The 23,715-nt window shown below is 46.3% G+C and overlaps 1 protein-coding gene across 4 annotated transcripts in view; it reads right to left on the bottom strand.

Annotated features, from left to right (window-relative positions):
* The window catches only part of plekhh3 (pleckstrin homology, MyTH4 and FERM domain containing H3), a 46,320-nt gene that overhangs the window by 2,295 nt on the left and 20,310 nt on the right, over positions 1-23,715 (bottom strand). Inside the window, exons 3-12 of one of the 4 annotated variants that reach the window (XM_088622862.1) lie at positions 22,802-22,890; positions 15,368-15,550; positions 11,772-11,929; positions 8,536-8,659; positions 7,333-7,633; positions 5,127-5,334; positions 4,705-4,832; positions 4,086-4,206; positions 2,789-3,277; positions 1,440-1,631 (exon numbers count right to left, since the gene is read on the bottom strand). In XM_088622862.1, the coding sequence (XP_088478988.1) occupies positions 1,440-1,631; positions 2,789-3,277; positions 4,086-4,206; positions 4,705-4,832; positions 5,127-5,334; positions 7,333-7,633; positions 8,536-8,659; positions 11,772-11,929; positions 15,368-15,550; positions 22,802-22,890 (1,993 nt within the window). Of the gene's footprint in view, positions 1-1,439; positions 1,632-2,788; positions 3,278-4,085; positions 4,207-4,695; positions 4,833-5,126; positions 5,335-7,332; positions 7,634-8,535; positions 8,660-11,771; positions 11,930-15,367; positions 15,551-22,801; positions 22,891-23,715 lie in introns of all 4 variants that reach the window. The other 3 variants (XM_088622860.1, XM_088622863.1, XM_088622861.1) reach the window with 3 other exon arrangements.

Below are 23,715 nucleotides of genomic sequence, written 5' to 3'. Positions count from 1 at the left end.
CTGCAAGAAATCAAAAAAGGGTTAAAAGGACTACAAGGCTCAAGCAGAAGTACCCACTTCAGACAGGCTGCATTTGTTCATTTACGTGACATTTTTTTCCTTTACTTGCTTTGGTTTTTCCATTATATTCTGACCACCTTTATTTAGTGGTCATGTTCCAGCTGGTAATACTATGATTTTACTTATTAAGTATACAGTTAGTACTGTACAGCTACTTTGCTTTAAATACCTGTCCCTAAGTCCACCAATCAACTTTGATCAGAGTGCAGGCTATGTCTGGGCCATGTCACTATCTGAATAACTGGGACTCCTGTAACGCTGCCCAGGAGAAAACATCCACAGCCAAGAGCCAATGTACTTCTCAGCCAGCAGATGGCTGCTTGCTTGTTAGATGAGCACAGAATTATTGCTAAGGGTGCTAGAGCAGTTGTGTCCCACTATGCTGCCCATGGTATCACTGGATGGTGAAGTGAATTTCAGTCGTCTGTCTCCTGATCACGTCTCTTGCTTTCCAAGAGGGCTTGGAAGACGCAGGACACCCAAGTCCCCCCGTTAAGCCTCTCTGCATCTGAGCAGCTGTGCTGGGGCTCATGTCTGTGGCGTCGGGGTGCCCCGTATGACTGTATACTCCCAGCTAGCGGCTCTGCAGTCTGCACATCTTCCTGCACCAATAAATAAAATCAAAGCCACTCTTGTGCCCGAAAGAGTTCACAGAGAAGCCTTTGTTCCCCGTGGGCAGAACTAAACCAGTTCTCAACTTGAAAGGGACAGTTTGTTCCTACACAAAGGCCTCGTGGGGAGATCAGAGGTCATTAAAATGTTTTTATAACCTATAAAAAACCTCTGTAATTTACGGGTAAAAACATAATCAGCGCTTCCATTTCCTAGTAATTAGTAGTGGGAAAAATGGATGTTCAAAATTTCAATATGGTGTGTCAGATTGGCCCTTAACGTGGAAATCTAATGCAGTTTTTTTTTACATTATGGTGGAGATGAACAATTTGGGCGATATTTAGATTAGACCGCATTTCTCATGCTGGGCATCACAGGAAATGCAGGTTTGTGTTTTATGTGTCTACGAACCCATTCAAAGCCAAACCCCAACCAGAATATCTAAGTAAGATATCTCCCTTCTGTTTACCTGGAAAAATAAACAAATCATTGTCCCCTAAATTGTGTTTGAGCAACTCTTCAGATTGCCTCCTTTAAACCTTTATGTGAACACTTTTGAATAAACACCCCCCTTTGTGATAAAAAATGAACTCGCTGGCATAAAAGCCTGCACATGTCCTGCTCCCAGTGCACAGTTTAACGCTGGTGAGCAGTGATAAAGCCCAGCACTGGAACAGAGGGGAGGGAACTGCTGCAGCAGGCGAGCTGTGGATTTAACAAAGGGAAGGTTGGAGATTTTGTCCGCCCTCCGAGCTCCTGCGAGTTACCTTGCTGGTTTCGAAGAGCAGGTCCCGGTCTCCCGCCGTGATTTTGAAAGTGTTGTTGTCCGTCACTCCGTAAGAACAGATCTGTCCATAAGGGAAGGACTCCAAAGGCTCAGACTCTCCCTGCCTGTACAGCGCCACTGACTTAGCAGCCACTCCCAGCCACAGCTTCTGGGAGAAACTGCCTGTAGAGCTCTGGGGATTGAAAGAAAGACACATCAGATCTTTACCTTGGGTAAATGAGACAGCTGCACTTAACATGACAAGCAAAGTAACTAATGAGCAGCCTTGGGGCCGGGACAGTGGAAAGCAGAGTAACTGATGAGCGGCCTTGGGGCCGGGACAGTGGAAAGCAGAGTAACTGATGAGCAGCCTTGGGGCCGGGACAGTGGAAAGCAGAGTAACTGATGAGCGGCCTTGGGGCCGGGACAGTGGAAAGCAGAGTAACTGATGAGCGGCCTTGGGGCCGGGACAGTGGAAAGCAGAGTAACTGATGAGCAGCCTTGGGGCCGGGACAGTGGAAAGCAGAGTAACTGATGAGCAGCCTTGGGGCCCGGACAGTGGAAAGCAGAGTAACTGATGAGCAGCCTTGGGGCCGGGACAGTGGAAAGCAGAGTAACTGATGCGCAACCTTGGGGCCGGGACAGTGGAAAGCAGAGTAACTGATGCGCAGCCTTGAGGTCGGGACAGTGGAAAGCAGAGTAACTGATGAGCAGCCTTGGGGCCGGGACAGTGGAAAGCAGAGTAACTGATGAGCAGCCTTGGGGCCGGGACAGTGGAAAGCAGAGTAACTGATGCGCAACCTTGGGGCCGGGATAGTGGTAAGCAGAGTAACTGATGCGCAACCTTGGGGCCGGGATAGTGGAAAGCAGAGTAACTGATGCGCAGCCTTGAGGTCGGGACAGTGGAAAGCAGAGTAACTGATGAGCAGCCTTGGGGCCGGGACAGTGGAAAGCAGAGTAACTGATGAGCAGCCTTGGGGCCGGGACAGTGGAAAGCAGAGTAACTGATGAGCAGCCTTGGGGCCGGGACAGTGGAAAGCAGAGTAACTGATGAGCAGCCTTGGGGCCGGGACAGTGGAAAGCAGAGTAACTGATGAGCAGCCTTGGGGCCGGGACAGTGGAAAGCAGAGTAACTGATGAGCAGCCTTGGGGCCGGGACAGTGGAAAGCAGAGTAACTGATGAGCAGCCTTGGGGCCGGGACCGTGGAAAGCAGAGTAACTGATGAGCAGCCTTGGGGCCGGGACCGTGGAAAGCAGAGTAACTGATGAGCAGCCTTGGGGCCGGGAAAGTGGAAAGCAGAGTAACTGATGCGCAGCCTTAGGGCCGGGACAGTGGAAAGCAATACTCACAATGTAGAAGTCCACCTCATACAGCGTGCAGCCGAAGCCTGGCCACTGCTTGGCGATGTTGAGGTAAGCAGTCATGCACTCTTGCGGGCTGCAGCCCTGCAGACCCTTCCAGCGCTCCACGATGGCGCCCATCACCGCCGCCGCCTCCTCCTTCAGCCGCCCCCGCAGCCGCAGGCCTTCTTCCGCCCTCTGCTTGTGCGCGGCGGCCGCCGTGTGGCTCCACAGCGCCCCCGAGAGGAGGCCGGCGGGGAAGCGCTGGCCGCAGCCGGCCGGGGGAGCCGGGGGAGGCGGGGCGGAAGGGGGCTGGGGGTTCCTGAGAGAGGCCAGCGCCCGGGCCTCCACCACGCGGCCGGGGAAGAGCTCGTCCAGCGACGGGAGGGGAGTGTGGGTGCCGAAGTCTCCGTTCAAGGCCTGGAGCCGCAGGGCCGCCAGGGACTGCAGGTCCTCTTCCGAAGCCGGCAGCTGACCCCGGATCACCATGTCATGGCACTGGACACAGAAACACGCGGCTATAACCCATCGCCCTCCCAGGACAAGCTGGCAATCCACAGAAATCCTGCACTCTGCACACGGGCGAAGACGTAGACACTATGCTAAAAGGTAGGGCATTTCTAGCATGATGCACTATGAAAGCAAAGATTTAGCATTTTATTTTTATCCAAGTAAACTGTGGATGCTTTGTACCGAGAAAAAACAATTAACGAACAGCTCTTTGCTGTGATTTCACTGATCCATTTTCCAATTTGAGGGTGACCCAAAATTCTGCACTTATCTGGGCAGGGGAGTATGTCACAACTCACGCCATGCTTGTGTAGTCAAGGCTTGTGTATGCTTTTTTAGGACTGACTCTGTTCCAATTTGTGTAATTTTATGCAACAGCCATTCTGAGAGCAGCTTAAAATGCACTGAATGACAGTGCAAATCGAACAAACCCGGACTGAGTTCTCCTTTAAATATTAATGTTCTGTTAACCAGTTGCAACACCTTTTGGCATTTTGTTTAGTATTGTGTTCAACCCAACAGAACATTGCATTATGTTGAATCTCTCTGCCAGAATATGGAGCCCAGCTTTCTAACTAGGGGTCACCCAGGATCCTGTTTCTGGAACCCTGAGATGATCCTGTAGCGAATACCAATTACCTAACAAAAACAGGAAGCACATGCTTTTGTTGTGTTTCAGTAATCGGATAGCCGGATATTTGGAGGGGGTGAGGCAGGGGACAAAGCTCTGGCGATGGCAACAAATCTTTGTGGCTTGCCCACTCGGCACCCCGTTCCCTATCGCACCCTTTCATACCTGTTCGAAGAGGAAGAGGTGCTCAATGCTGTCTGTGGAGATTCCGTCTGTGTCCAGGAAACAGTAGAGCTTGAAACAGAGTCGCCACTGACCTTCTGAGCTGGGATCCTTAGCGAAAAGACTGCAGGGAAAAAAGAGCCGAGTATCACAGGGGTTGATCAGGGTCACAAAGGAAGGCATTCTGCAACTCTGGTGTGTCAGAAAGGAAGACCCACACAGACAAGTGCTCTGCACTGCATTACACTGAAAGTAATTCTGTTCTTCTTTTACTATAAATCATTCCTTTAACTGTGCACCTATGATGAGGGTTTTCAGTCAAGTGATTTATTAGTTTATTAGGATATATAGAGAGGGAACAATTTAAACAAAGCTGGCATTAAAACAGGGTGTAAGGCACAGGCTCATATGACTGATTTTTCTGTGCTCTTAGTCCTGTTAGGTGCAGCGGTGGTTTGAAAAGGAGTACTATTTTTTCCTGATGAACATTTGCATATATACAATGTATATTAATGAGATTTCAGATGGAAGACAGGGAAATTGCAGAGGTCTGTAACATCAGAAGCCTTCCTGTGCCTCCAGTGTGGTCTGCTCAGCTGGGCGGGATATTTACTTTTCAAACCTGGTTAGGATGTCGGCAATGATGGTGCTGCCCCCTACTGCCCGCTCCCAGTGCGCGTTCTGCTCGAACAGCGCAAAGGTGTTCTGGCTGTGCTGCAGGCCCAGCTGCTCGGAGATCTTCTTCACCACCTGCAAACGCACAACCAAGGGGGCCAACGCAATGAGCTGCATGCTCATCAAGATCCAGCTCTCCAGACACGTAGCGTAAGCTGACAACCTACAAAAAGCACTTTCTAAAGCCAAGTGCTTCTTGAAATGAAAGAAAAGCTCCATGCAAAGGAAAAAAAAACATTTTGTTTAAGCTCTACAGCAAGAGTGATATAACGTTTTGCACTGCAAGTTGACTGCATCAGGCAGACAGGCTGTTTAGTTACTGGTGACAGGTACGTTAACAACAGAATATCCAGGGCCACACCCCCTCACCTCGTCGGCCGTGGTGTGCGAGGTGATGGGCAGCTGGCAGGAGCTGTGGCCAGGGTAGTACACTGTGCACAGCATCTCCTGCCGGTTCAGCAGCACCTGGATCTCTTCCAGGGAGGGCACACACTCCCGGCCTTTGGTCTTCTCCAGAGCCTCCGATATAAAAGCCGCATAGTTATCCATCTCGGTGTCGGGACACTGGCTCTGCACCCTGGGACAAACACAGTCGCACAGGCCAGGGCAAGGTCAGGAGTGGAGCGATCACAGGGCTACAGACCCGTGATCGCTGTCCTGAGAAAATGGATGCTGTTTTCAGCCCAGTTAATGTAATGTAATGTTTCTTTATTAGCCCTATACAATTTCTTGCATTAGGAATTTGTCTTTTCACATACCCCAGCTTTTCTCCATGGAGACACAGACACACAGACAGGGAGAGAAGCTGGGGGTCAGAGCGCAGGGTCTGCCATTGTACGGCGCACCTGGAGCAGTTAGGGTTAAGGGCCTTGCTCAGGGGCCCAACGGAGTAGGATTCCTCTGCCGGCCGCGGGATTTGAACCGGCAACCTTCCAGTCACAGGCGCAGATCCTTAGCCACAGAGCCAAGTGTGAACATTTTGCAGGACCTCGAGATACAGCCTATAATATAACCCACTGTATATGAGCATGGAAAAACGCAACCACTACCTGGCTATGTGTAAGAGACTAAATGTGGGACTGATGTGATAAAATGGTGTCATCTTGGCTAAAACTGGACATTTCAAAGATTGCTTTGGTATAAAATCGACCTAAATTCTTAAATCATCCTGAAAGTGTCTTCCATTTTTCCAGTGTCCTAATTACAAATAAATGCAACCTTACGCATTCCTTGACTTCAGTGTAACTTGGGACTACTTTATCTGGTTAACGGCTGTAAGGATGCAGATTTTGCCAAAAAAGGCACATGAACATAAAACACTGAGATGAACTTTCCGCAGGATTAAAACGGGAAAAAAGCTGCATTCCGCTCGTGTGAACAGAAGCCGTTTAATTCACCCTTGTGGTTCTACCACTGTGGCAAACAGATGTTACAGCCACTGGCGCTGCATTGTCCCAAGCAGGGCCACTGCACAAAAGGTATTTCTTGTTAAAGGTTTCTCGGCACTCCCCACCAACAGGAAGTCATTTGATGGCACGGACCTGATGTTTCCTAAAATAAATTGTGAGAGGCACTCTGTGGTGGTAGTTTGCTTTTTATTAGGCACAGAACGAAGTTTGTTCTGCCACATAATTAGGAAAATTCCACTGCATTCCTGTGCGATTTCTGTCTCCAACATCCCCCCCTCCAGCCATTAGAGCCTAGAACTTGGGCATGTCTTTGTTTCGATCTCAGACGCCACAAAAGGTTGAGCGCACTGTGTTGCGCACTGAGGGTAGTGGGAGTATCTCTGGCGCAGGGAAAGGCAGACTAGCTGATCCCCAGCTTCGTGGAGCCCCTGGTATCACAAGCCCCTTTTTGTTCTGAAATTACTTGTTATTTATCATTTACCGGATTTATCAAAAGGGGATTCAGTTCCTTAAATGCAAAACTGCCTTTTTTCTGGCTGACCCATTTAACACAGTTTTTTGGGTGCTATTTAAGATGTACAGTACTGTGAAACAGCACCTGAAAAGACACTTGTGCCTTTTTATCCTTAGAAATTTGCTGTATTAATGTGACAGTTTCAGATATTTTGAGCGTGTCTTAATTTAGTTTGGAAAATGGTCACAGGCTCTTAACATTCAGTCTTTTTAATCTATCATTTTCAATGGCTGTGTTGTGCACATGGCATTCATAACAGATTATATTCTTATAGCTCAGCAGAAAGTCAATTTCCTTTCTTAGAGCATTACTGAATGGTTAGAATGACATTGAAAAAGGCAGTTTCGCCTTTTAAATTTGAATTGAACAGTTTGAGAACAGGACATTTCTAATTAAGGTCAGAATAAATCCAAAGCAGTCAGCTCACATCAAAGAATTTTGTGTTGTTAAGATAAAAAGAACTTGCTGTTTTTCGCATTTCATGATATTTTGGGCCAGTGAAGGTTTTTTTCCCGAACATCGGAAACTATCGGACCTCCACAAGCATGACAAACATGTATGGTTGGAACCCCGCAAATATGACTAGATATTTTGACAAAATGCTCATGAACTGTTAATCAGAGCCAGTGTGGGCTCTGAGCGGGGTGCCTACCGCTTCAGGTGGAAGCGCAGGTACTTGCGCACAGGCAGGCCGGGCAGGAAGGTGCAGCTCATGCAGGTGAGGAGCTGCCAGTAGCGCAGGTGGGCGGCGGTGCTGGGGGCGGGCACGCCGCTGGTCTGCTTCACCAGTTGGCAGTAGACCTCATCGCGCAGGGGGTGCAGGTCCAGGCAGGTCTGCAGCACCCCCTGGATGAGGGGCACGGGGTCCCGCGCCGACTCCAGCTGCTGCAGGGAGTTGAAGACCTTCACAGCCTCGTCCCGCAGGGTGGTGTACCCCTTCCCAGTGTGGCCTGCTGGGACAGGACAGACATTGCCGCGCCAGTGTGGAACTATCCCATCATCCTGAAACCACCAACCATCGCTACGCCACCCTGTGCTTTGTGCTTTTTTCCCCAAAACAAAATACTACAAATCCCAACTGTAATATGATGTGTTACAAACATGCAGCAATTGTCCAATTCAAGACACATCTGCAGATTTCAGCACAATACCTTTTTTCTTACACACAGTTAGTCATGAATGGTAATATAATGTTTGCTAAACTGTACGAATTTCTCAATAAGACATTTTCAAAATGTATTCACCCAGGCAAGGGACAGATAAAACACAATCGTGAAAAGGGTTCAAGATTCACACTTTGGAGTGAAAGAGACCCGAATCACAGCAGGGAATTTCCTCTTTTACAGATTTGGAAGTTTTGCACTAAGTGGAGCCAATGCATTATTTCTTGCTCAGAAATTAAATCAAGAACCAAAACAGAAGTTAGAAAGATGTGTAAAGGGGGAGGCACTTCTTTACAAAAAGGGTAGCAGGTGCCTGGAACAAACTACCCGGGTTTACTACGCTGTCGAAGCCGAATCCTGGAATTCTTCAATGATGCGATCTGTGAATGAGATACGTGCTCTCCAATGAGCCCTTGAATGGCCTCCTCTCCTTCTAACCTTCTTAACGTTCCTATGGTCTGAAGGGAACCTACAGGTACATCTATGTCCACAACCGTACAGCAACATTTTCTGCCAGATTTGAAGTTATGCATATCCTGCACATATAGATTATTTGTTGTGTGTTGCAGCCTGCTATTCTGCATATTTAACTTGGATATACAGTACAGTGCTCGTCTCCTGAGCCTCTAATCTAAGCACAGTCTACATGGGAGGCGGTGTAGGTCAGGGCGCACAAGGCTGAGATCACTCACAGGTGTGGTCCAGGCTACCGTAAGGGAAGGGCAGCAGTGGGGCATAGAGGGGACTCTGAGTGTACTTCAGGATGGGATTGTGATTGTAGATGTGCTCCACCACCTCAGGGTTGAACTTGTTCTCCTGTGGAAACACACAAGAATAGGCTCTGCTGCATGGTCCGAAACGTCAATAATTCTTATTTTCATTTTCCTGACACTTTTACCAAGAGTAACTTTCAATCGCTCCCAATGAAAGCGATTTTCTCCAGCAGTGCATGCTGCTTTTCTATAGCTTGGCTTTCAGAGAGCTTGCTGGTAAAGGGGTTAGACAGCCCTGAAAGGACACAAGGGGTCTCATTCCCTAATAGTTCTCAGACAATAACACCAGTCTTACCCAAGGATTGGGCACACTCCATTAAATACTATATACATCAACAACGATGCTCAATAACACACACATACCTTAAAAAACAAGACATGTACGCAACATTAGCTTTAGCTGAATTTGCAAGATGCATGGCTATACATTCAAATGACGTGGAAAGATGGTACTAATGAACATAATGATCTGCACACAGAGTTTGCTGAACCATGTGATTTATCAGGGACACTTACACAGGACCAGTATCCTAAGGACAGTCATATCCAAAAATGTCTCTGTGAGAGTGCTGTGCTGACAAGACACTGGCTATTACAAGTGCATCTTTCTCTCACTGGAACTGCTAATGATAAGGAGCAGTTTTTGTTATGACAACAGCCTCTTTTTAAGTGACCCAACAGTATGCAAAAGTTGAGCAATGCAGAATGGTCATGCAGTCAGCAGAAAGCTCTGTCCTGACTTACACGTGAAGGGGCGTGCCATTCTTGGACTAAATTAGGCACCCTTTCGTGGATCACTGGGAAAAATGCTGCGATCAGTCCAGAAACCTTAGCAAGGTGAAAAGGCCTGAACATGAAATGAAAAGCTTTTTGGACCAAGCAGAGTGTAAATGATTTGAAAAAAAAACAACAACAAATGCTTTGCAGCAATTAACATTGACTCCGAACAATCATGACTCCAATAAAAAATAAGTTCTGTATATGAAAGCAAGAACTGAAGAGTCCTTTTAGTTACAGATGTTACAGCAGCTTTGCCTGGGAATGTACACTTTCAGCGCCTACAGAGTCTCTCCCACAGGCAAGAGAGGTTATCTATAGTGTTGTTCTACAGTGCTTTGGCAAACAGGAACTGCCCTATGGAGTCTTCAGGAGATAAGGAAATGAAATGGGATTGATGTGGGAGCTAAATGTGGAGCTCATTTATTATTAACCAGACTGCCTGACAACCAATCAATGAGCTAAATCTGGGCAAGGGTGACTTGCTGTTCCACTGTCTTCGAGAGCCTTGATTCTCACAGCCTGTAGGTCTCCTACATGTTCCCAATGGAGTGGGCTGATCCTTGCTGTTATTATTAGGCCTTGGAGACAAGGAATTTATTTCCTTTATATTCACCTGCTCATTAGTGTATATCCCTGGTAGAATATAAAAGCAGCATTTGTAATCTAAAAGCATTAGTTCCTTTGATTCCCATGTGGAACAACTGGCTAATTTGTGTAAGACAATTTTATCTTTTTTTATGACAATTTGATCCTCTCAGCTTTGGGTTTAGCATCAATGCAATATTTGCGAAGTTGCTTTAACAAATAGCAAGCAATTTTTGCTCGCAGCGTGGAAACTTCTACTTAAGAAGAATCTTTTACAAAGTCATCTAAAAAGAGACAGGCCAAGGTCTAGTATAATTGGGAAGTCATGAAAAACTGTTTTATTTTTCTGGAATTGGCCCAACAATGGTTTACAAGTAACAAAATAGAACACTCTGTTGATTTAGGGTCTTCATGTTTACTAATTATAAATGTACACATTAAAACATAGCCAAACAATAGGGATTTAAAACTGAGATGAACCCGCTGCTAACAAAAAGCCACATTGCAGACAGACTGCACTATAAAGGACTGAGCACATTTTAGTTGTCAAAGCTAGGAGAGATGGGGGAAAGGTTTTGTCTGGCCTGGAGAATGGTAATTTTTAGTTTGGGGTTGTATTTTATAGTGTTTAGTGAAATAAAAAAATCTTCCCAAACAATGGAGGTGATTTCCAGCAATGCACTGGTGTTTCCTCGCATTGAATACAAACTAAAAAAAGAGGAACTGAATGAACAGTGTTTTGCAACACAGGCCATTTTCAGGATGTTGGCTTTTTAAGTATTTCTGCAAACCCCACTTTGTGAATCCACCCAAAATCTCTTTTAGTTCTTAGTCATGTCTCACCTTGTCAGACACTCCTAATGTGAAGGTTTATATCCTGTGTTGGATGTAACAATAACTGCTTACACTTACAGTATAAGGCACTTTTCTGGACACTCCACTGAAAGTGCTTTACAGGTCACGGGGATCCCACTACCGCCACCAGTGTGCAGCCCCAACTGGATGATGCGCCAGTACTCTCACCACACACCAGCTCTCAGTGGGGAGGAGAACAGAGTGATGGAGCCCGTTCAGAGATGTGGATTGTTAGGGGGACATGACGGGTAAAGAGCAGGAGGAAATTTGGCCAGGACACTGGGGTAACACCCCAATTTTTTTTAGACACATCCTGTGATATTTAATGACCAGGGAGAGTCAGGACCCCGGTTTTACATCTTATCTGAAGGACCGCACCTTTTTTGTGTACATAGTGTCCCCTCACTATACTGGGGCATTAAGTCCCACACAATTCATGTCCTAATGTGATATGAAACTCCCAAAATTCTTTTCAGAATCAGCCCAAAAAATAAACTGAAAACATTACCATTAACACATTTGTTCAACACCTCCCTGTTACAACAGACATAATAAATAAAAGTAGGAGTTACATTTCTCGAATACTGAAACACCTGGCACAACATGAAGCAAACTCAAACAACCACATCTGATAGTTTGATTTTACATATCATGCAGGAGACTGATGTGCCTGTGCTTGAAAGTTTCTGCAAGAATATTGGACAAAATATCGGGGGGGGGGGTTGATGTGTTGAGGAAGGCTCATTTGCATGTGTCACGTCCCAAGTGGTGTTTAAAGAGAAACCTGCTATTTCTGATTCACGTAACAGAATTGCTAAGCAAAATCCCAACCAGAAAACGAGGAAAAAGGATGCTGACTCTTGGAAAAAGTGGCTGTAGAGGCGGGGGGTACAGTACTTACCCTAATACTAAGAACAGCAAATAGAAAAAAGTACCTCAATGTCCCGAATCAGCAGCTGTGTGGGCGTCTCTACTGGGGCTTTACTCTCAATGACCTTCTGGATGGCACAGGCCCAGTGCACCGCCTCGTTGAAGTGCTTGGTGAAGAGGCGGTAGCAGTGCTTGCGGCCGTACACGGTGATGCTCCAGTACCCTGCGGCGCACACAACCACAAAACGAAGGCCAGGTGAGCACCGCAGTCGCACACTGATGCCCACGGCAAAAGAGGAAAACTCCCCCCTTGCCCCCCCATGAAGCCGTGCTGAAGGCCTTCGCCTCGAAGAACGATTGGCTTCCCTACTGTAATGTAACACTGATGGCAGTTGTATTTTGTGGGGTAAAGGTCCTTTTGTCACGTGAAACAAACACAAATCTCGCCTGAGACAAGACTAAATGCCCCTTAACGCAAAATGAAAATGTTGGTCCTATATCAATAGCTCGATCCATTTTGTATGATCCCTCCAAGAGGATGAAAGCTCTTTCAGTCTCAAAGCTACAATTCTGAGATGGCAGCTGACATGATGGCACAGGCCTGACGGCCTTACTAAGACACAGGTGCTGACCATCTATGTTATGTCATGGCCATGTTATGCCATTCAAGGATGTTATGGAGGGGTTAGCATTTGAACCCTGGCTCTGCCCCCAGCTATGACTTTGTGCAAGCTTAACCTGCACGACTCCTATATCCTATAGAGAAAGCAAATCTATCCCAGAATTCCAAATCTATCTCTCTAACAAACCTAATCCCAGAATTCCCAATCACCTGCCAGAATCAGAACAGTTTCCTGTCCTACTTGGCAGGGGGGGGCACAAAAGACCTCCTGTCACAGCCTGAGGAACAGTGAGTCTGTCTCACCCTAATACTTAACGCTGTATGTAAATGTCTGTACATGTTGTGTTAATTGTACCTGTTTTGGCAACACTGTAATTCATTGATCATGCCAATAAAGCTCTTTGAACTACCATTTGAATGTTAAAATTGTCCTGCACGTAACTGTGCCACCACTGCCATCGATGTATTTTTTCAAATTGACACGAATTCCAGTTTAAAATGATAACGATGGCAGAGGTGAAGACCCTTTCTCACTACGCCAGTCCCAGATACCGAAAAAAGGTTAAGAAGTGAGCATTGGTAAGAAAACTGAATTGTCTTCTGCTATTGCACTTTGCTTGATTACTGAATTTATTCCACTTTATTCCACCAAGTTTTGTTGGGTTTTTTTGAAGGATTTCACTAATTCCGTGCTCATAAATGACAACCCACAGAAGTGACACCATTCAGGGAGACATAGCTGTGTTTACTGTAAGAGGGGCAACTGACTAAGAGATTGGAGTTTCCCTTTCTAGTTGTTTGGGGAACCTGGTCACAGGCTCTGTCTCCATTTGTTCCTCTTGTGGTTTCCTGTTGGGTTTAGGGTCTCTAGCAATTCCACTCTTTACAAAAAAAAAAATCACAAAAACCCTTGAGCTCCATGCGAACTAATGACACACTGCACAATGTGCACAGAAACCTACCGCTATCTGGTATTCTGGGAATATCCAAAGGCTCAGAAATGGTACATTAATCCTTTGCTCACATTCTGATTGTAAAGCATGAAAGCATCCACAGCGTCCATAATCTGGAAAGAACTACAACTGCTTTAGGACGAAAGTGCACAAAGATGGGCGTATGTACAGAATTTCTGAACACACTAATATAAAAATTAGAACACACAGAGATTAGCAAATAATTACCACTTCTGTTTTTTTTCTGAACAAGACTTTGCACTGGTGGCATTATAAAAAGGGAAAAATGACCTCATCACCTGAATTTAAAATGACATACTTTGATATTACACATGATTAAAAATCTACTTTACATAAAATACTGCTTGACATGGGTATACTGTATATATCCTTATATACTGTACATATCTTAAATTAGCTCAGAATAGCATCTTAATGAATGATTATCAGGATGAATGAGCATTCAATATAATCGTAACACTTGCAAGTATAGTTTAATGAAAAATATTCTGTATATACACGAAAAGCTTGTTTCAGATTCAGTGCATGACTGCATAATGCAAACTGTAAAAATCGATCAAAAGTACCACTGATGATGAAATACTAAACATTCAACAGCTGCCACAGTGAAAAGTCAAGATCAAAGCTTATCACTCTTATTTTCTGCTTATTTGAAGTGTGATTCTTGATGCTCAGAAGGAAGGCACAGTGCTTTAAAATTACAACTTTACAAGGACTTTTTTTTCTTCGACTTGGCTGGGGGAGTTTTTGCTCTCTAGAGGAAGAGATGGCATTTTCCTAGCGAGAGCGGTGTACCATGTGATCAATGCACTTTCAGATGCAGAGTGAGTCACCTAAGACACACGAGAGTGCTTAGGGCATAACTATGGACGCTGTGCAATTTAGTTGCAGATAACAGGGGTATGAAGGGAATTAACCTTTTTCAGTGGAAAGTCCCACACTAAGGCGTTTTTATTTCAGGGAACACTTTCAAAGGAATATTTGTTTCAACTCCCCAAAAAATAAATAAACGCAAAATTCTCAAGTCATCTCGAGTCTCAAGTCTGGAACTGTGAACAACTGTAATCGAAGGGAAACTATTCCTATGGTTTGAACAAACAATTAATCACTGATACAACAGACGCTGCACAGTGACTCATCTCCAGCCAGATGCCCCAAGTCAACCCATCCCAGTGTGGGTGTCACTGCATCAACCTGTTCTGGTTACTTGCGAGAAAATTAAACATCTACAAAAATGCTTTTTTTGTATTTCGTAACAGAATCTGGGTATTTTGTAACAATATGAACAGAAAAGACAAGACTTCTAGCTTTTGCTGTTTTTATAGATATACAGCACCGTCCAAAACAGGTGCTAACCCCCTGAAGCATGAAGTAACAAAGGTGTGTTTAGACCATGTCAAAGAGTACAACACACACACAGAGTGCAGGCAAGTTTATACTGATACCTGAGCTTCTTGTTCGGCTCCAGTTCACCTCTGACCGAGAGACTTTCAACAGGGTAGTTTCTACAGAACACTGGACAGCTTCTTCTGTTTACTCCCTCACTTGTATATTTTGAAGAATTTCAATTTGAAAGCAGCAGCCTGTATCGACCTCTGTGAGGTGGATGATTTTCCCAGAGGCCAGGTGCTTCAGAGGTTAAGGGGAAATCGCTTATTGCCAGGACAGGAGATTGTAAGTTCAAGTGTATGTCCCTAACTCACTGTGTGTCACCTTGAGCAAAGTCACTAAAAGTCTGGAATAAGACATAAAACTCAGATCATCATTTAACTGGATCTGGTGCAGCCATTACTGATGCATCCTTCAGCTCCTGCTCTCTCAATAGCTTTGGATATATGTCTAATAATAATAATAATGTCTTAACTACTACTTAACTACTAATAGACTACCTTTAACTACTAGCTGTTAAAGGTAAGGTTGCACAAGGTCATTCCTCTAGCAAAAACTGCCCACTGCCATTCTCCAGCAAACATTCAAAGATCCTGTAACACAGCCCGGAGACAGAGAAGCGTCTCCTTCGTCACTAGCTGATGGCACAGGCAGCACCGCCACAAGGAGATCTCACCGGTTTCCTTGTAGGTCTGCTTGTCGGGCCAGATGACGGAGCAGAGGCTGGTCAGGACCAGCGCCCCCAGTCTCTTGGCCGTCTGGTCGTTGCTGGTGTAGTAATCCAGGGAGTCCGGCGTCAGCACGAACCAGTGGCGCTTCTGCCGAATCCAGCCACCTCTCACTTCTCGGTACAGCCACCCTGTAGCACAGACACACACACAGCAGCCTCTTTAGAGCGTGGGTGGATGGAAAGAGAGGGCAAGGCATCTAAAAGAGGACAATGTAGAAAGCCAATCGGAAGCCACAAGCAGCTGCTCACGAGAAACTCCCATGTAAAGGCCTACAGGATAGGCCCACCTGTGGCCACACTCCTTTCAGGGCTGACACATGAGAGGAACGATTTCTGCCTTTACTCCCAAGATCATCTACTGGAAGAGTTGTAATTAACACTCCCGCCACAATACAACAAACAGGTCCGATGCAGAGGTTATCTGCATGCAACGCACAACACCAAGCACGCAGAAGAGCAGACACAAACACAGCACTGTCTGTCAGGGGCCTTGAGTATCAGGCAAGAGCCTGAGGCAGACGGCCGCTGGAAAAGGCTGATGATTATGTGTTGTAGGAAAAATTGCCACTTTAATAAAGCAAGGGCACTGTGTGGGCTGTTAAAAATTATTTTGCTTGATTCTGTTTAGTAAGAGTCAAGGCAAATTTGAAAAACTGAAGTATTGCAGACTTTGCCTCGACACTGAAGACTACTAATAGTAGTACTGTAGTACTACTAAACTAACTTGGCATACTATTCTAATATACAGTATGCCACTGTTATCTTTGTCTCTTGACTGGATGCAATTGTATGTCACTTTGGATAAAAGCATTTGCCAAATGAATAAATGCAAACGTAAGACCAGCTACACTGATGCCAGAGCCCAGCAGGATAAATTTAATTCATGAAAGTTAATCCAGATTTCTCATATAATACAGAGTTTTAACGCCACCAGCAGAACAGTATGGCATCAACAGTTTTCGCCTAAAAATCCCTTCTAGTCAGAGAGCTCAAAGTTAATAGTTGTTATATGACTACTTATTTAGCCCATGAGGTTCATTCTTTGCACGTGTAACACCAATTAATTTGAGAATTCCGATTCAGTACAAGAAACTAGGGATCTAAATCTGCCTTTAGATGACAATGCCTTGCTTACAAAAGGAACAAATGTAGGTGAGCAATGAGTTCTGTTTCGTTTTAAAGAAAAGGCACATTTAACTGACTGAACTAAATTAAGAACCAGTGTTGTATTTCCTCAAGGATAATGAAATCTTGTCTTTCTTCATAATAAGGGGCTTTGTGGGGGTAAAGATCATCAGAACAGAACATGTGTAATGGTTTTAAAAATAAAAATGAGCTAAGACAAATGCATTTGGACAGATGTGCAGCTGTGATATCCACAGCCTTGCAAACCAAAACAAGGCAATATCCCTGCTAGCCGCAGATAACGTGTGCTGCAGACATTCAAAAGAAACTGTAATCACCATGATCTCTGCAGAACTTCAGTTAAAACTTGCACACATCTGACCTAATTCTCAAAAAATGAAAACCTTCAGCAGCTGCGTTCCTTTAATCGCTCGTGAGGAAGGGAGGCACTGACTGGCAGCTCACCTCTGAGGCAGCCCCAGTTTTTGAACAAGATGGTACAGGATGGGAAGCTGTACCCGGTATATCTTCTCCTCCGGCTCCCTTCCCAGACTGCAGAACTCTTTTCCCTCCGGGAATTGCCTTTTGTTAATAATCAAAGCCAAACGAAAACAAACAGACAATAGAGTACTCTGTGCTCTAAGTGCTGCTTAATTTGAAAGTGGGTTGGCCAGATAACTAGTAACTAGTAGCTGGCACTCCAGCTGTTGACTGTCAAAATGGGCACCGAGCCTGGCTTCTCAGTGGGATGTCCCTGCTGTCAGGAATCGTAAGGCATGGGTATTCCTTTTCCCAGAGCATGGCATGTCGGAGGAAGTACTGGAAAACACGAAACCCCAGCTGCTAGGATCACATAGATGAGAACTGGTTCCTAGCGCCCACCTGGTCTTGTGGGAGTTAAAACCTGCTGGTTCTATCCAGCGAAGACTGGGAAAAGGTCATCGCAGACCAAGTCATGTTAATAGCTGAGGCAATGACATCATTCAGAGCTCGGCCAGACTGCAATCTGGAAGGCGGCTCTCCAGGGACAAGTGTCAAGCAGTGTCCAGCAGTAAGGGCTGTCACGCTAGGACATCTCTGGTTCAGCCCAGGGTTGTGTCATTAGCCCCCACTGCCACTGGGACCCCTGCCCACTGCCCAGTGGCACACAGAGAGCTGAACGTCCTGGGGCTACTGTTTTGGTCACCAGCTGTCAGCACTGTGCCATTAGTAGGAGAGGCACCATCCCTGCAGTTGCAGCTTGCCAGCCGCCCCCTCAGGGGCAGACCAGCCCACGCCTGTTGCCCCACCCCAGTCTGTCCCATCTGCCCCACCCCAGTCCACCCCTACTGCCTCACTTCTTAGTGTAATCCCCTGTAATTTTCTTTTCTTTTTTAAAACCTCCCTGTTTGAAATATTCCTGGGTTATACCCTGGCCCTGCGAATCCTCGCTTGTTGCCCCTGTGCAGGACTGCGTGCGCGAAAAGAAAATTACAGGGGATTACACTAAGAAGTGAGGCAGTAGGGGTGGACTGGGGTGGGGCAGATGGGACAGACTGGGGTGGGGCAACAGGCGTGGGCTGGTGTGGGGCAGCAGGCCTGTTCAGAAGGGCAGAATGTCCTCATGAAGAGGAGCGCTGGGGTCCTCGGCGCCAAGGGCAGACAGCGGCACCCCTGGGCTCTTGCTACACCCGGGCCGCACTGTGTCCCTTTGCCCTGTCACCCGTGAGCTCTTCAGCGCTGAAGGGCTTCTTGCAGGCTTCCAGGAGAAAAGGCGCTCAGGGTCTTGAGGAATGGAGCTCTCCCCGGCAGACACTCTCCGGACGAGCTGCTGGTTTGCCGCTGCGTCCAGCTCTTTCCAGTCCCTTTCACCCCCACGACCCCACCCCGCCGCCCAGCGGCTTCGCGTGCCAGAGGACCCAACAGGGCCATCGCGAGTCTGACTCAACGCCCCCCTTCCCCAGCCCTGCCACGGTTCTTATCCCAGAAATCAGGAATGACAATAATGTTCCCACTGCAGATGCCCAAGTACAAATGAGCTTCCATTTCCCTTTCCACATTCCGGAGGCTCTCTCTTCTCCCGGGCTTTCAGCTTGAGCAGTCTGCTCTCCTGCCTCCTATCGCTGCCAACTGTTTCCTTTTTGTTTTCGAGCCGTGTCTGTGCTCACGCTCATGAGACGCTCCGGAGAAGGAGAGAGGAATCACAGGCAAACTTTAGGGCGCTGTGTCCTGCTGTCTGGATTCACTGCCTCCAGGGAGTCAGCAGAGACAGACTGGGGTGGGGTTAGGAGGAGTGGACTGGGGTGGGCCAGGAGGGGCGGAACAGTGCTGGCGGTATGGATCGGTGGACTGGTGTTAAAAAACAAAATTCTGGTTTTATCTGCGACGAAGGTGCTCTTCTACATGCTGACTCTAGATGACTCTGGGGGATGGGGGGATGGGGTCTCTTCAGCACACTATCACCAGTTCATCTCTGGCTCTGAGCAGCAGGGGAAAGATAGAACAAGTTTCTCACAATAAACGCGGGCAGGCATCCAGTATACACAGTACAAAAAAAAAAAAAGATTGCAGATTGGCCAAAGCCGGTGTCTCGGCTGCAGACTAAACTGAACTTTGATGGACTAAATCTGCCCAGCTGATGCAGGTGGGGGTTCTTCTGTTTGACAACTCATAAAAGGCTATCTCCATCAGGACATTAAACACACCGGACCAAACCATGCCTTCATCTGCAATACATGAATATGTTTCTACTAATAAGTGATTTTAAACAAACCACAACAGGTTTTAAATGAAGCTTGTTTTGCTTGTTAGGCTGCTAGTTATTATATTAACATTATACACCAGGGCCAGTTAACTCTAGTCCTTCTGGGCTGTACTCTACAGGTACTTTTCTATAACCAACGGATGAAGACAAACAAACAGGAGTTCTTATTCACTAATTAGTAATTAGATGAAAGTATCACTCACAGGCCCTCAAGAACTTAATTTGCCTGTGGATGCTATTCATAGATCTATCAGAGGCTACAAACATGTTTTTTCTTCAAATGCTCTTTGTATCTTCTATTCCTCAGCTCCTCACACCTGAAGGTACATTTCCCTGGTGTGAATCATTCTTTACTGCAGCCACTGTGCAGATCTGGCAGTCCCCCGCACGAAACTGACACATCTGAAACTGAACAGATTGAGCCTCCCCTCCATCTTCTGCCCAAGCCGTGGTGCGATGGGCATTTTCTGAGAACGGCAATCGGAGATTTCCCGCAGCTTGATTCATCTAAGCCCTTGGTGAAGAAGAGTGAAATGATCAGGGCTGGTCGCTTCAACAATGGCCTGAGTGGACTTGACACACTGGCACTGTGCTGATGGGGTTAAGTCTCCCATCGGCTGCTATTTTCAGAGTTTCACCGTGACAGAGGGTGCAGCTGGTTTCTGTTAGTATCCACAGACTTTTCTACACTCCATCTGGATTGCTTCTCACCCCTGCTAATGGGTCCCCTGGGGAGGAGAGTCCAGCGTTAATTTGTTTCATTTGTGACCTTTAACCCTGCAGCCCTGCCTCTGCAATCATAGCTGTTTATAACATCAAAGGAGACTTTTTTTAGGCCAGCTTTTATAATAACCATGAATTAGAGAAAAAAAACTCACAGCACTCCTTATTTGAAGCAAGATGCTGGCAGCGAGTTCTACTTTACAAGACCCAGTTTTTATACCACACGAGAGTAGGCACCTCTACTGTCCAATTCTCCTAGTCAAACAGAGAAAGAATCACAGGATTTTCCTAGGTACGTGAAAACAATATCACGCTGTTCTCACAGCTAGCTGTTGATAGCATGCATCACCTTTTGAAGGAATCAAAGAGAACAGGCCATTCTGTGGGCTGGTCGTCTTGGACAAACAAAACCTCAAGGCTGGCTCTTTTGCTCCTGATTGTAATTGTTCTTAATGGAAAAATAATAGTTCCCACGTGGTTTATAAGCGAGAGGCTCTGAGAAAGAACTAAATTCATTATCAAGGACAAAGTGTCTCTGAGCAGGTTGCTGGTGCATCAATAGTACCAGGAGTGTATTCATTCTTCTATAATCGTGAGCATCCTGTCAGCCCGCCATCTGAGCCTTTCTGTGGACACTACCAGTTAATCAGACAACGGGATGGAATTTTAATGAAGGTTTCAGGGCAGGTGCCTATGAATCACCACACTCCCCCCATCTCTTCCCCTCTAAAAATAATCTACCCTAATCTGCCCGTGACCTCCTCCCTTCCCTCCCCCCCTCCATCTCATCCGTTAAGAGTAAGACAGTCAGATTTGTCCGGCCGGTAATTAAACTCAAGCAGTAATCCATTATCTGTGAGCCAATCGAAACGGGAGTGGGGGGGGGGGATCCCTACTTAATGATCTGCGTGCTTTTCCTGCTCAAGGCTGAATCAATCCAACCCGTCAAATGCAAGCCCTGCGCCACTCCACGCGGTCTTGTACTCTGCAAGCCTTGCTGAGCATTTGCCCACATCTTCCAGCAATAAGGGCCACAGAGATCACACTCCTGAAAAGACAGCTCCATGGTCACTGACTGACGGTGCTGCACTGTCATGTTGTGTAGCCAAAAAGTCTTTGTCTGCCACCTTACCACAGAGGTTAAACTGAGTACCTCTCTGATATACTGTAGCTCTTTGGTTTTCCCACATTTGTACTTTATCAGTTGAATTTTGCAGCGTTCTCTGCATGAGCATCTACATGAGGCCCTACGTGACACACAAGGCCAAGCTACTGCTATGCCTGCACTGCTTTGCGGTTACTGTCCTACTGCCTAGACACCCACCACAGGGTTAAAGCAGAACTATGTTCTCTATTGCTATCTAGTTAAATCATATATGGACTTTATCTTTTGTATATGTTCCCCCTCGAATGTAGCCACAACTCCTAACACAATGGAAATACAGGAACAGGCTGTCTGCTCTTCTGCGAGGCGTGTAAGAGACAAGCCCCCACGAGTCTTGTTTATATAAAGCAAAAGGCTGGCAAAGCAGGGAGAAGAGTAATTTGAGGCACGTACCTTCTGCACCCCAGAAGCCCCCCCCCAGACAGCTTCCGAGAGGGTTATCAATAATTCATCTCTTTTTCATACATTGATCTCAGCTTCAGCTCACTTACCAAAAAAAAGCCCTTGAATTCTAAATGTCTTGCATTGAATGTGGGTAAGCAAAACGATGCTGGCAGTCTAGCCACTGAAATATTCACCCAAAAGCAAAAGTAATGGTCTAGACTTGGTTAAGAGAGGAATGCACAGCTCCCCTCGTTCTCCAGCACATGGAGTTAGCTCTGGCTGGGTGGACCTGCTGTATGAACACGGTCTCAGACTGCACAGCCCTGATCCTGCTGGCTTTGTCTGCCCGACCGTCTGAGTGCGAGTGAAGGCAAAGATCCTGCCTGTTCATTCCAGGCCAGTTTCTCAGCAAATCCCTTCCTTCTGCGCCTCTGTGACTACTTCGTGGTGTTTATCCGTATGGCTTTCATAAACCTGCTCCGCACCCGAAGGGATGAAAGTTGGTGGTTAATGACCGTATGGCTGTGCTTGCAGTCTTGGAGACCTACTGATAAGTGGTCAGTGAGATTAAAATAGCTGACATCACGTTTCCCATTTGGGGAGGGGACAGGGTGGGGGGCTTCTGAGTGGCTCAGACAGAGCCCTGGCTAAACCCGAGACATTACTGCTTTGAGTCTGGTCTATGTAATTAGCTGGCTGGGACTGGAATTCCCCAAGCTGAGGCACACCACTGTCTGAGGGCACTGCCATGCCGGGATGAGCACTGTGGCTTTTCACTGCTGTCGCTCAGACGCGCAGGAGTCCTCTACTCGATGCTCACATGAAAGTAGGAGCTGTGGGACTTTGAAATCGAAAAATGGCAGATGGCGCTGGAATTGCCGGATTTCCTGTGACACAACGAGCCCGAACAGAATTGATCATGGAGAATCACCACATACACGCACTAGAAAACGGGTGAATTAAAAACCAGCCATATGAATTGACAGGCCAAAAGGGATGATCCTGGACCATCCCTTTCATATCATACACAACGGCTGCACCATATTCATTCTGAGATGCCATTTAGTGCAAGAAAGCTTCTCTAGCCAGGGTGAAGCTGCAAAACTGTCTGTGTGAGGGACACCACACATCCCGAACCTTAAAAGCCGTCCATCCAAGATCTGGGCAGTGGTGCCCAGGGCACAGAGCACACAACCACCACCGTGCCTGACCCTTGAGGGTCCACCCCCAGGAGCCTTACCTTTGACCACTAGCTCTGGGTCTTCCTCCAAGCCTGCCTTGCCCCTCTCGATGATCAGACTCCTCATTTCCTCCGGTACCTCCGACAAGCTGCGGAAAGGACAAGCAGGGGGAGGGGAGCCGTTAATCAGACACGTATTTTGGGCGAATGTGCATTTAAAAGTGAGAACATGAGGCATGTCTTTATTCAAAGGGCTGTGGAAGTGTGATACAAGTTACCAGCCATGTTGTTAAATTCTCACACTCTGTTTTCTTTCAAGAAAGGACTGAGATCCTGGGATCATTAACTACTATCTAAAAACTGGAGTGGAAGAGCTGAATGCTCTCCACTCATTTGCTATCTTTATGATGTTCTTATTTCACAGTGATCAACAGCCCTCCATCAACCTAACTCTTTCAGCTCATCTGCCAGCATCACACAATGGGGCTGCCGTTACAGTCTTCTTGTCTTAGTAGATTCCACCTCTGATTATTGGTCTTTTGACAGGTGGTACCATAGCAGTGTAGAGTGTAGCAGTGATCATATCATTTATTTATTCAGTAGGCATTTTTATCCAAGGTGACTAAGGTCAAATAATTATAATCCATACAAAGAAAAGTCACAGTTTAATAAGTATCTAGCTATACTGAGAGGCATTAAAAATGCAACAAATGAATATTTGGGACCAAGCAGTACAGTGTATTGTATGATATAGTAAGACTATAATAACAAGGCTAAAACATACATATGTAAAATAACCTCTCAAAGAGCTCTCAAAAAAGACTTATTGCTGAATGTTGCAGATTGTTATAGCTCTGTCCTTTCTCTTTAATTTTCTTTTTCTTGATTGACAGTAGTGTGAAACAAGCACTGAAAAGCAATGACTGATCGTAAACCCAGGACACTGCCAAAGAAAAAACATGATTATGTCTACT

Source organism: Lepisosteus platostomus, chromosome 28 (assembly GCF_059453375.1).
Source record: "Lepisosteus platostomus isolate fLepPlt1 chromosome 28, fLepPlt1.hap1, whole genome shotgun sequence".
Classification (NCBI taxonomy): Eukaryota; Metazoa; Chordata; class Actinopteri; order Semionotiformes; family Lepisosteidae; genus Lepisosteus; species Lepisosteus platostomus.
Note: the sequence above shows the minus strand (reverse complement) of the source record. Positions and strands in the feature narration are given on the sequence as shown.